Source organism: Lathyrus oleraceus, chromosome 3 (assembly GCF_024323335.1).
Source record: "Lathyrus oleraceus cultivar Zhongwan6 chromosome 3, CAAS_Psat_ZW6_1.0, whole genome shotgun sequence".
In the NCBI taxonomy this organism is placed as follows: domain Eukaryota; kingdom Viridiplantae; phylum Streptophyta; class Magnoliopsida; order Fabales; family Fabaceae; genus Lathyrus; species Lathyrus oleraceus.
In genome coordinates, this window is record NC_066581.1 from 371,642,830 (window position 1) to 371,655,485 (window position 12,656).

The 12,656-nt window shown below is 36.5% G+C and overlaps 1 protein-coding gene across 1 annotated transcript; it reads right to left on the bottom strand.

The window, feature by feature from the left end:
* Nucleotides 1–8,407: 8,407 nt before the first annotated feature.
* On the bottom strand, nt 8,408–12,005 carry LOC127127781 (oleoyl-acyl carrier protein thioesterase 1, chloroplastic). Its single transcript, XM_051057059.1, has 7 exons — nt 11,453–12,005; nt 10,454–10,587; nt 10,267–10,380; nt 9,319–9,414; nt 9,120–9,207; nt 8,960–9,028; nt 8,408–8,875 (listed from the first exon to the last, which is right to left on the bottom strand). The coding sequence occupies exons 1-7, from the start codon at nt 11,780–11,782 to the stop codon at nt 8,606–8,608; spliced, it is 1,101 nt and encodes a 366-aa protein (XP_050913016.1). The 5' UTR covers nt 11,783–12,005; the 3' UTR covers nt 8,408–8,605.
* Nucleotides 12,006–12,656: the final 651 nt, after the last annotated feature.

Below are 12,656 nucleotides of genomic sequence, written 5' to 3' on the forward strand. Positions count from 1 at the left end.
AAGTATGTGGTAGTTATGACCTCCTGATTACGGGTCTTTTCTGAAATTCACTGAGCCATATTTTGCAAACCGTACATTGGATTTTCAAGTTCTTGGACTTTTTGGAAAGGTGAGAACAAGATCTACATCTGTCATGTTGAACAATTTTTCATTTGAAGCTTCCTTGGACTTCTGTTTTTGAGGTCAAAAACTTTCCACTTTTGGAAACTTCTATTACAAGTCAGTTGCTATTTTTGGCAGTTTTTGTCCTGACTTGATTTTCTTCATTTTTAAGCTTTGCAATGTCATTCAACACTTGTTCCAACATGGATGAGGTGTGTCTAACTTGTTTCCACCTCCCAATCCACCAGATCATGTACAGTTGACCACAGTTGACTTTTCATCTGATAGATGAACTTGGCAATGCACAGATCAAATTGAACCCCAATTCTCAACTGAAATGGCTCAAGGGTGACACCCTAGCCTCAATAATCACCATTTAACCATATAATGAACCTCATCTCCATCTCAAACACCATCTCCTGATTAAACCCTGATTGGCCCAATACAACTGATTAGGGTTGACCAGTGGTCAAAACCCTAACCTCAAGGAATCTTCTCCAATCTTCTGATGACATCCAACCATGATGATGATGATGTATCGATTCAATCAACATGAAGACCAATACCCTTGGGAGTCACAAAACCCTAATTCACAGCCCAATCCTCAGATGGCCCACGATCAATCAGTACAACCCTAGGCTTGCATTTTCTGACTTCCTCATCTTCTGATCAAGACTTGGGAAGATAGCTTGCACTATGTAACCACATGTTATGCAATATGAAATGCCTAATGTCCTAAAATGAAATGCAAATATGTTAATGCTAGTCCCAAGAGAGGAGGGCAAATTTTGAGGTGTTACAATACTATCCCACTTCCACTCGGGAATAGATAACGATTGCATCAAACTAGACGGCTTTTGATGTTCAATCTTTGACTTTTGACAAGTCAAACATGAATACACAAATTCCGCTACATCCTTCTTCATACCTTGCCATCAAAACATCTTCCTCAAGTCTTGATGCATCTTAGTAGCACCAGGATGAATACTCAGACCACTTCTATGCCCTTCCTCAAGAATCCTCTTTCTCAAATCCATACCATCCGGAACACACACTCGATCCCGACACCTCATGATACCATTCTCATCAATCCGAAAGTCACCACCTTTACCTTGGTTAATCAATGTCGTAACATCGACTAACTTCAAATCTGACCTCTGACCTTCTCTAATCTCGTCAAGAATGTCACACGTAAGCTTCAACATCCCAAGCTTAACACACGAAAACGTCGCTTCACAAACCAAACTCAAATCCCTAAATTGCTCCAACAATTCAAACTCTCGCATCATCAACATAGACATATGCAATGACTTCCTACTCAATGCATTAGCTACAACATTCGCCTTCCCAGGATGATAATTCAAACCAAAATCATAATCCTTCAAGAATTCCAACCATCTCCTTTGCCTCATATTCAATTCTTTCTGATCGAACAAGTACTTCAAACTCTTGTGATCACTAAACACATCAAACCTCGATCCAAACAAGTAATGTCTCCAAAGCTTCAACACAAACACAACGGCGGCCAACTCTAAATCATGCGTCGGATAATTCTTCTCATGAACCTTGAGTTGCCTCGAAGCATAAGCTACCACTTGCCCCTTTTGCATCAGAACACCTCCCAAACCCAACAAAGAAGCATCGCAATACACCACAAAGGTTTCTAACGGATCCGGTAAAATCAAAATAGGAGCCGTAGTCAATCTTCTCTTAAGCTCTTGAAAATTCGCTTCACACTGCGAAGTCCAAATGAAAGCTTGACCCTTCCTAGTCAACTGCGTCAACGGTAACGACAACTTAGAAAATCCCTCAATGAACTTCCTGTAATAACCAGCCAAACCAAGGAAACTTCGAATCTCACCAACAGACTTAGGAGCTTCCCACTGAGATACAGCTTCGATCTTCGTAGGATCCACAGAAATCCCACCGCTCGAAATCACATGTCCAAGAAAACTTACTTCACTCAACCAAAATTCACATTTAGAGAGTTTAGCAAACAACTTCCTCTCTTTCAACACCGCTAACACAACCTTCAAATGCTCTGCATGATCCTCTTCGCCCTTGGAATAAATCAATATATCATCGATGAACACAACTACAAACTTATCCAGATAATCATGAAAGATTCTATTCATATACTCCATAAATACACCAGGTGCATTCGTCACTCCAAAAGGCATCACGGAGTACTCGTAGTGACCGTACCTTGTCCTAAAAGCAGTCTTCTGAATATCCTCAGCCTTTACACGAATCTGATGATACCCAAACCTTAAATCAATTTTGCTAAACACACAAGCTCCAACCAGCTGATCCATCAGATCGTCAATCCTCGGGAGTGGATACTTGTTCCTAACCGTCACTTTATTCAGTTGTCTATAATCAACACATAATCTCATAGAACCTTCTTTCTTCTTGACCAATAGCACAGGTGCACCCCACGGCGACACACTAGGACGAATAAACTTCTTCTCGAGTAAGTCTTCAAGTTGACTCTTCAACTCTTTCAACTCAGAAGCGGACATTCGATAGGGAGCCATCGATACAGGACTAGTTCCAAGAACTAAATCAATCGAAAACTCGACCTCTCGTTCCGGCGGTAAATCACTTATATCTTCCGGAAATACCTCCGCAAATTCACAAACTATTGGCAGTTCTTCGATCGTCCTCTTCTCCCGAATATCCAAAGTTGCCAACAACATAAACAACTCGGCACCATCTTGCACCGATTCATCAACTTGCTTAGCAGACACACACCAATCTTCCTTAGCATCAACCTCAGGAAAAATAACCGTCTTCTCGAAACAGTTGATATACACCCGATTAACTTTTAACCAATTCATACCCAAAATCACGTCGAGTTGCTCTAACGGAAAACAAACTAAATCAACTCCAAAATCCCTACCAAATATACTCAACGGACAATTCAAACACACATAGGAAGTAGAAACAGAACCCATAGCAGGTGTATCAATAATCATACTTCTACGTATATCAGATAATATGAGATTCAGCCTCTTAGCACAATCCAAAGAAATGAAAGAATGTGTTGCACCAGTATCAATAATGGCAATCAAAGGTGTACCATTAACAAAGCACGTACCTTGGATTAGTCTATCATCGGTAGTGGTCTCCGCACCAGACAATGCAAACACCTTTCCCTTCACTTGCTCCTTCTTCGGCTTATCACATTGCAAACTAATGTGACCTTTCTCACCACAGTTGAAACAGGTTACGTTCGAACCAACCCTACACTGGTTTGCTCTGTGACCAATCCTGCCACAATTGAAACACTTCCCAGAATCTCTACTACACTCCGTAGCACGATGGCCTTCCACACCATATTTGAAGTACTTAAGTGGAATAGAAGATACTCCCCCACTTGGCTTCTTGCCAACACTAGATTGTCTCCTCTTGTCATCATATGGTTTTCCCCGATCTTGGTTTTTCCCCTTCAGACTCTTGTAGACAGAAGCGCTTTCCCTACTATCCTCGTCATAAATCCGGCTCTTGTTAACCAATTCTGTAAAACGAGTAATCTGTTGGTAACCAATGGCCTTCTTGATATCATGTCTCAAGCCATTCACAAACTTCAAACATTTAGATCTCTCAGCATTAGCAGTATTGTAATGAGGACAATACTTGATAAGCTCCTGAAATCTAGCAGCATAATCAGCAACGGTACCATTTCCTTGCTTCAATTCAAGGAACTCCACCTCTTTCTTCCCACGACAATCTTCTGGGAAATAGTTCTCCAAGAAGGTATCACGGAAAAGAGTCCAAGTAACTTCAATGTTGTCTTCTTCGAACCTCTGAAGAGTGTTATTCCACCAATCTTCAGCTTCCTTCTCAAGCATATGGGTACCAAACTGCACTTTCTGAGCATCAGTACAGTTCATGACTCTGAAGATCTTCTCAATTGCTTTCAGCCAAGCTTGAGCTTTCTCAGGTGTATGCTCACCCTCAAAGATAGGAGGATTGTTCCGCTGGAATCTCCCCAAAGCACGGAACTCATCATCATCTCCCTTTTGGTTACCGGCATTCGCATTCGCTTGATGGGCATTCGCTTGATCGATCTGACCAATGGATTCAGCCAGCATCCTCAGCGCCTCAGCAATGGCATCGTCATTCCTGCCTGAAACCATTGTCCTAAACAACCCGAAACATCAAACAAACAGTATCGATCGTGTCAGATACACAAATCAAATACCACGGAAAACCTACTACTATTGACCAACTGGTCGACCATGCTCTGATACCACTAATGTAACACCCCTTTTTCTACCCCAAATTATTTAGCATATAATCAGAGTAAATAAGCACGCATATAAAGAAAAGGGCGTCACATCGACGTTTTCGAAACTTAAAACTTTCAAAAACCAACAATACACCTGGTCATTCAAAATAACACATTTCGTCATGAATATCCAAGCAATATGCGTTCGCAGCGGAAAATAAAGAATACTCATGTAATTCATAATATGATCCATGTCCCATACCATGATCATCTCTCAATAATCACTTCAAATAAAATAAAACAATTAATGACATAAAGCATATCAAAATAAGATATGAGTTCAATACCACTAATCTACCCAGTGTTACATGACCAGAGCATTGACTCAGTACCTAATTGCAAACTAAATACGGAAACTCTCCAGCTATTCTTGAGCGAGCTACCGTCCACCTACTCCAGCAATACTACTCTGTAGTATCTGCACGATACCCATGTAAAGGTAACATTCAAACAGAAAGGGTGAGAATTCAAATCATTATGAAATAGCATAATAAGGCACAATGAATTAAAACAACAATTCAAGAATTCGTCACACTTTGTATTATTATATCACTGATATTAACAAACAATCATCTCACATGCTTCAAACATGCGTCACACCCACATCAATACATGCATTCAATGATCACATAACTATAGACGACTCAATGCAAGACAATGTGACTCCATGCATGTGGTACCTCAATGTGAACTCAAAGTTTCACCGCTTTCTTATTCAATATCTAGAATCCAAGTCACGCTTCCGATCCGGACAAGACCAAAGCCCTACGTCTGTTTCCAATGAAGGATCACCGCTTAATACTACGCCTAATCCCAAGTAAGGATTAACGTCTGCTACGTCTATTTCCAATGAAGGATCACCGTTTAATACTACGCCTAATCCCAATTAAGGATTAACGTCTTCTACGTCTGTTTCCAATGAAGGATCACCGTTTAATACTACGCTTAATCCCAATTAAGGATTAACGTCTGCTACGTCTGTTTCCAATGAAGGATCACCGCCTAACCACTTCCACAATGAAGTCAACCATGCTATGAATGAATGCACACATACCAACACATATGAAATTAAGACCATCTATATACCGTCTTAACATCCCACATATCACCATGACTCACAATTGGTACATATACACATTCATCACAACACATCAATTACGATTACATATACACATCCATAACCATAAATCATTCACAATTCAATAATGGTATACATACACATTCATACAATATATTATTCACCAATATAGGCCAATCATCAAATATGTACACATAGATTTCATTCCAAAACGCACACAATATTTAAATATCAATTTTTCACTTTTCAAACAGTGTTAACCGGTTAACGCCCTGGGTTAATCGGTTAACGCAAAACAGAATGCGCTTCTTGGCAATTTATAACAGTGTTAACCGGTTAACGCCCTGGGTTAACCGGTTAACGCAAGACAGAATTCAATTTTCTCAATATTATAACAGTGTTAACCGGTTAACGCAAAACAGAATGTTGTCCCTGCGCTAACACGAAACAGAATGCAGATTTCCCCGTATTTTTCATCGTTGGAGGACTTCTGGACCTCCGATTTCGATTCCGTAAAAAGCTAAACGTTCAGAAAATTATGACTCATCCAAATATATATTCATTCACAGTTTTAGCATAATTTAATCATCACAATTCAAGAGTATTTATCAAGACCTAATAATTCCAAACCATGCCAATTAAGGATTTCAACCTAAAACATGTTCCTACCCATTGACCCAATCATACTAACCCACAATGATAAGGATTTCCCCCCTTACCTTGTCAATTTGATGGAAACCTTGACTTCTCTCGCTTTTCCTCTCCTCTTTCTCTATTGCCTTCAGAGCTCAAGTGAATTCTAATTCTCACTCCCTTCACTCTTACTATTTATAATAGTATTCTAGTTGGGCTTAAATCCTCTAATTTAATCACTAGGCCCAATAATACCTAATATTTAAATACCTCTATTTAAATTTAAATAATTAACCACTCACTATGCAACCAAGTTAATTAATTAACACCCCACATAATTAAATTAAAATTATAATAATAATAGTATAATACTTCAATACTAAAAAAAATGGGTTGTTACAGCCTCAACAGGCCATCTCATGTAGTTGGTAGTGACGCTCCTGGCCCCTCAGATGCTCAAACACCAGTAGTGAATCATCAACGTGGGTTAGGATCACGGGTTAGGGTAGCTAGGGGATGTGGGACCAGAGGTCGGTTAGGTGATCCCGGTCATCACCATTAGGCTTTTTTGTGTAAACGGAATTTTATTAATATCAATTGGTCTTATTTCAAAATTATGTATCACGTAGACCATTTAGTCAAAAAAATTGCATTTTACACTGAGGTGTCAATCCAATTTGCGCCTCCTTTGTAACTATACACATGGGCGCCAATTGGATTGGCTAGGGCACATGCCCTAGCCAATCCAATTGGCGCCTCCATTCAATTTTTAAGAGGAGTTGCCAATTGAATTGGCGTCTCCTCCTAAAAGTGGGATAGTTTGGAAAAAAAATTGAAACCAGAGATATTTTGGGAATTTTCTTGAAAAATTGAGTTATTTTTGTAAAAAAATCACATCTTTAATATTGCTATTATACAGCAATAATAGTTACACTATTTCCTCCCACTTCAGTTTAAGAAAATTTCTATGGCTTAAAACTAACATGTTATTAAAGAAATTATTTTAATAAAAAAAAATTATATTAATCAAACAAACACAAACACAACTGATACTATCAATCTCTATTTAATAAAAATTTAAAAATTTATTTTTACCACCGTATAACCAAACAACACATAACGAAAATTTTAAAATGATCGTAAAATATCATAGTCATGTGACCAAGTGAATTGTCGAATAGTATACACACAACCAGTGATATTGCTATTATAACATATAACAAATATATTTGATCTAAATATAAATTTAAATGGAAAAAAAATCATGAAGTTGTTTAAAGAATCATGAAATTGCTTAAAGAAAATAAAGATACATGATGAAATTGTTTATCGGTAACAAATTCATACTGCTAAGGTTTCGAAATCCATTCTTTTAAGGTTCAAATTTCATGAAATTGAATGAAGATTAATACTAAATCCATTCCTTTTAAAATGTCATTTTCTTGAAAAAAATTGTTTCTTTCTAATTGTCAGTTACAAATTTTAAAATAGTATTAATTGCATTTTTGTTAAAATTATCTTAGGCAATTATTACAGAGAGAGAGAGTAAAACGAATGTAATAAATAATTAAGGGTATTATTGATAAAAGAAGAATTATTATTTGAAAAGTACTAATAATAATTAGTTTTCTTTGTAGGGGTAAAAATTCAAAAAACGACACTTAAAAAGGAACGAAGATAGTATAATAGAATTTTTGAAATATTGATTCCGAAATAAACTTCAATGGAAGATGAACTCCGAGTAAATAAAATCTTGTAACAGAAAAATTGATCTAAAATTTTTGAAATAAAAACTTAAGTATAGATATGGAATTCCGACTTTGTTATTGAGCCACTAAAATAACAAATATCAAACCAATGCAATGGATCAAATAAAAAGGCTCAAATATATAATGCAATGGAGAAAAAAACTATTAAATATGATGTAATATTATTATAAATTTTTGTAAATCAGTAAAAAAAAAAAGTCACTAACAAATTGTAGGTCAAAAGATCTCAACCGTTGAATATATTATATATCAATAACTAAAAATTTCACTTATAATAATAGATTATTATACTAAAAAAAAAAACTCAATTCAATATGCCATAAACTTATTTTGCTATAAAAAATTTAAGATTTTAGAAAGTCACTGTCCCCAACTTCATTCCAGCTATTGAGCATTCTTCTAGAAAATGATAAAATGGATGAGTAACATGAGGTAAGAGAGACCTTAAAAATGATGAGTAATAAAAAGTTGTTTGGACCTCACAATGTATATATTGAAGTGTGTAAAATTCTTGAAAATAGAGGCAATGAGTTTAAACAACCAAATGTAAACACTAGTTAATCTCAAGTAACACAATAAACTATTGTTTAAACAACCCAAAAAAAGCTCATAATTATTACAATACTCTTTTAATTTTGATTTATTTATAAATACTAGTTGAGAAATCTATTCAAACTCATTCAATGTTGAGAAAACTTCACTCAAGAAATAAAATTGACAGATCCGTCCTTATCTTGGAGCTTTTTTTCTCCATTCTGTTCTTCCTCGGTTTATTTCAAGTCCGTCGGTAGACAATCTAAGAAGATGAAGAAACTGTTGGTGTTCTTGTTTGTCATCCTTTGCTTTGGCTGATCCATTTGTACCTTTGAGTTCTGGAACATCATCGGATACTTCTGCACTTGTTAGCGAATCAACAATGTCGTTTCGTTGGCATTCTCGTCTGTAGTCCAAGGTAATACTATGCAACTCGTGAGTATCGATGATTTCTTGAGGCACACTCTATCAATGTTAACACACTTTGTTAGCGACAGTCACAAATATCAAATAACCAAATTATTTATAATATATTAGAGAGAATCTAACCTCAAGCACCCATCCGATGTAAGTCACGTTGTTAACGTGCTGATTCATGTCGAGATCGGCTCTTCTAGGCTGCAATATTGGAAAACAATGTGAGTAGGCCAGACTCTAGAATGTGCCGAATAGAAAAAGGAAGAAGATTCTTCAAGCCAAAGGATCATACCACAAGACCGAGACTGGAACTCTGAGCAGGATCTCCCAATTTCGGAATTTTCTTTAAGCAATTACTATCCTCTTCAGGAATTGCCAACCTAAAATCGAAGAAAAGAGGGACAAAAGTTACACTATTTTCTTTGAAGCCTAACTTCCGAACAATACATACATTCCCTATAATTCATCGTCAAGAAACGGAAAAACAGTACCTTAGCTCTCGAGGACAAAAAACCAAATACTCATCTCGAAGTTCATCGGAAATTTTTTGGAGTCGCCTAGTGTCCTGATTCATCATTAGCCACTTGCTGAAACAATTAAATGTAGAAAGTCATCTTCATGAAAGTGTCTAAAAGAAAAAAACTGCATCAGAGAGCACAGCATACAACACAACTTAAGCATATCAAAATTTAAAAATGCACCAATTAAAATGATGTGAATGATTTAATTGTTAATGCATCATGATTTGTAAAATCATGAAAAGTAAGTTTCTTGGAAAGCAAAAGGTGATCAGATATCATCCAACACAAAGAAGGGATATTCTACCAATTGTTAACTCCGCCTTCATTGCGGTTCACCCCTAGTCGCCTAAATTGCAGCATTTGCCTTGCCTTCATTGCAGCCTCCAACATCTTCATGGTGTTGGGTTCAAAGGGGTGAGAATTTAGTCTCACATTGCTTAGCGATATGACATGTTGGGCTTCCCACATTGTCCACGCTTTGGCCTCGTTGAGGCTTGAGCATGAGGGCATCCTCCAACACCTTCATTGTGTCGGGTTTGAAGGGCATCCTCACCTTACAAGTCAGTTTCATAGGGATGAGTTAGACCCAACCCAGATATACTAAGAATATCGATAGTATTGCCATCATTGAACTCAAAGGCGCCATACCAGAAAAACTCAACACCCTTTAGAACAATTCTTCGATCTCATTTTCGTGTCACATTTTAGATTACCGGTGAAGTATTAACTATTTTTTCCCACTAATTTAGTAATATACCCTTATTTGTGAATCTCAATTCACCTAACAGCTCCACCGGTTACTATCATTTAGGATATTATAGTAAATGATCCAGAAAAAGCACTAATATTGATATCCAATTATTACAACGACAACAAACTTGTAGTATGACCATCCTAATTTGAAAGCTAAATGTATACCTTGTTGCTCTTCCAATGACTTGATTGGTTGTGTAGTCTTTAATAATAAAATCACGCCTTGTTCCAGCCCGTCCTTCCGCTTGACACCATGTCTCTATCTCAACAACATCACTCCTGTGGGAATCATGAAAGTTAGATTTTTCAAATCAGAGTCGATAAATTGAGTATTGTAAAGAACAAAACTCACCAAGCAGGGTATTTGTAGACTTCAATATGCATTCGAGCAGTGACCCATATGAGATGCAATTTTCGCATGGTAGGGGTTGTTGCAAAACCATCAGTTGAAAATCCGACACTCTGAGCATGATTACATCCAACCTCCTGCAACAAAAAAGTTACAATACATCACAAAATTGAAATTTAGTGGAATACGATAGCACATATATAGAATTCGGCACAGCCTGTTCTATTTTATTTCCTTTGGTTTCACCATTAGTGAAACCAAAACACACTGCGTTTTTTTCCTATAATATGCACCAAACATAATAAAAAAAAACGCATTTGTTCTGTTCTGTCGTGTTCAACATGTTTTTGTCAAGTTCTAATGAGTCTATCAAGACTGCCATACTCAGAGTCCAGAAAGGAATAGGCCTGCAATATCAGCAATAGATAGCTCGATACAGAACAGACATTTTCGATATTGACATTACTTATAGATAGCTCCATTGTTTAGATTTGTAAAAAATGGATGGAACGGAATGGAACATGATGAAATCCATTCTATCATGTTCCATCCAATTCTTCAATTTTCATTTTCATTCCTCCAACTTGGGGTGTATGCGATGGAATGAACTAACTTGTTCTATTCCATTCCATCAAATTATAAAAAATATCCAACCAATGAAATGAAATATCTTATTCATTCTATTCCGCTTCACTCCATTCTATCACGATTTAGTCTTAACCTAGTACTAAAACCCGGAAAAACCTCATGCTAAACATGTTCAACTTTTGCACTTTCATGAAGAAAAAAAATATAAACATAAAAATTTGCAATTTGTAATCAAACACTGCCACAAATTGAACATGGATCAGAATTCAGAAAAACCCAGAAGCCTAAAACCCCACCCCAATCAAAATCAATTTAAAAAGTCTTAAACTTTCACCTACCACACACTATTAATTGGATCAAAAATTCAGATCAAGAAAAAAATTAACAAATTCAAAATAAAATAAAATAAAAAACCTGCAAGAGATTAGCAATGGTTTCAACAGTAGCAGTCTTATTGATTCCAACTTCATAGCTCCTAACAATAAACTTTTCTTTATACGAGAATCCATCCTCAGTCAAGCTCCCAAGCCGCAACAGGTCCTCCAAACTCCCATTTTCCGGTTCGACCCGGTTCACCACCGCACTTTCCTTGGCGGACGCCACCGCATAAACCGGACACGCCTTTGTTGACCGGAATCCCGCAACTGACGTCCGGGACGAAAAAAAGGAAGTGGGCCGACCCATGAACCCGCATTGAGCCGTGAGCTGAACCCGGTCCACCCCATTACATGAAAGCTTCAACATTTTTTATCAATTAAAAAAATGAAAAAAAAAATCGAAATCTGGGTCTGTGTTAACTAGTGTGTGGGTTTATGAAAAAGATTGAGAATTGAAAGAGGGTGGTGATGAATCTCTATGGGAATGAAGAAAAACTTCAAATTTGCATAGAAGCAAAGTCCAACGAGTGGGTTCGAATTTAACGAGGATGTTGTGTTGTTGTGTGTGTTTGGTTGAATTGAAATAGATAGGGATGGGAAAGGAACAGTGAATGAAGAAAGGTGGCACGTGTTCAACACTTTGGGTTTTTGTTAATTACGAATTTGCCCTTTTCGTTGCAAAATTTAAACATATGTTTCTGATTTTAAGTTCTTTTCGTTATGCTCGAGGAAGATTTATTATTAGTAATACATTTTTAATGCACCTACTACCGCTCTTATTGTCAAATCAACCGAGTGTTGTTGTCTCACGACTATTTTTCTAAATATTCTAAGAATAATTGACAATTTTAACTTTTAATAGATTTACTCTACAAAATTAGGCCTTTAACCAAGGAAAATAAAACTAAGAAAATTTAACAAGCTTGATAAATCAAGCCACAAGAGATATTATTAATTAACAAAATCTTTAGTTCATTCCTAGGGAGATTTGGAAGAATCAAAAGTTCAAAATAGTCATTTTGTAATTGATTTTTTCACATTAAAGAATGGTTGAATTTGGTATGTTAATCTTGAAATTGCATTATCGGATATCCTTATTTTGAGATTCTGTTAATTATTTGATTTATGTGTGTATGTAATTTAATTTATCGTATTTGTATTATTTGTTCGCAATTTGCGTGTAACTTTATGCTTTATTTGTAAGATATGTATTATAAGACAATTCTCCATTTATTCCGTCA

Bases quoted from the DNA above. Each gene is read 5' to 3' on its own strand.
- LOC127127781 (XM_051057059.1), bottom strand. From the start codon at position 11,782: ATGTTGAAGCTTTCATGTAATGGGGTGGACCGGGTTCAGCTCACGGCT. The intron at 10,588-11,452 runs GTTTTTTATTTT...TTTTTGTTGCAG, and splicing joins CCATTGCTAATCTCTTGCAG to GAGGTTGGATGTAATCATGC. The intron at 9,208-9,318 runs GTACTGTTTTTC...CTTCGATTTTAG, and splicing joins TTTTGTCCTCGAGAGCTAAG to GTTGGCAATTCCTGAAGAGG.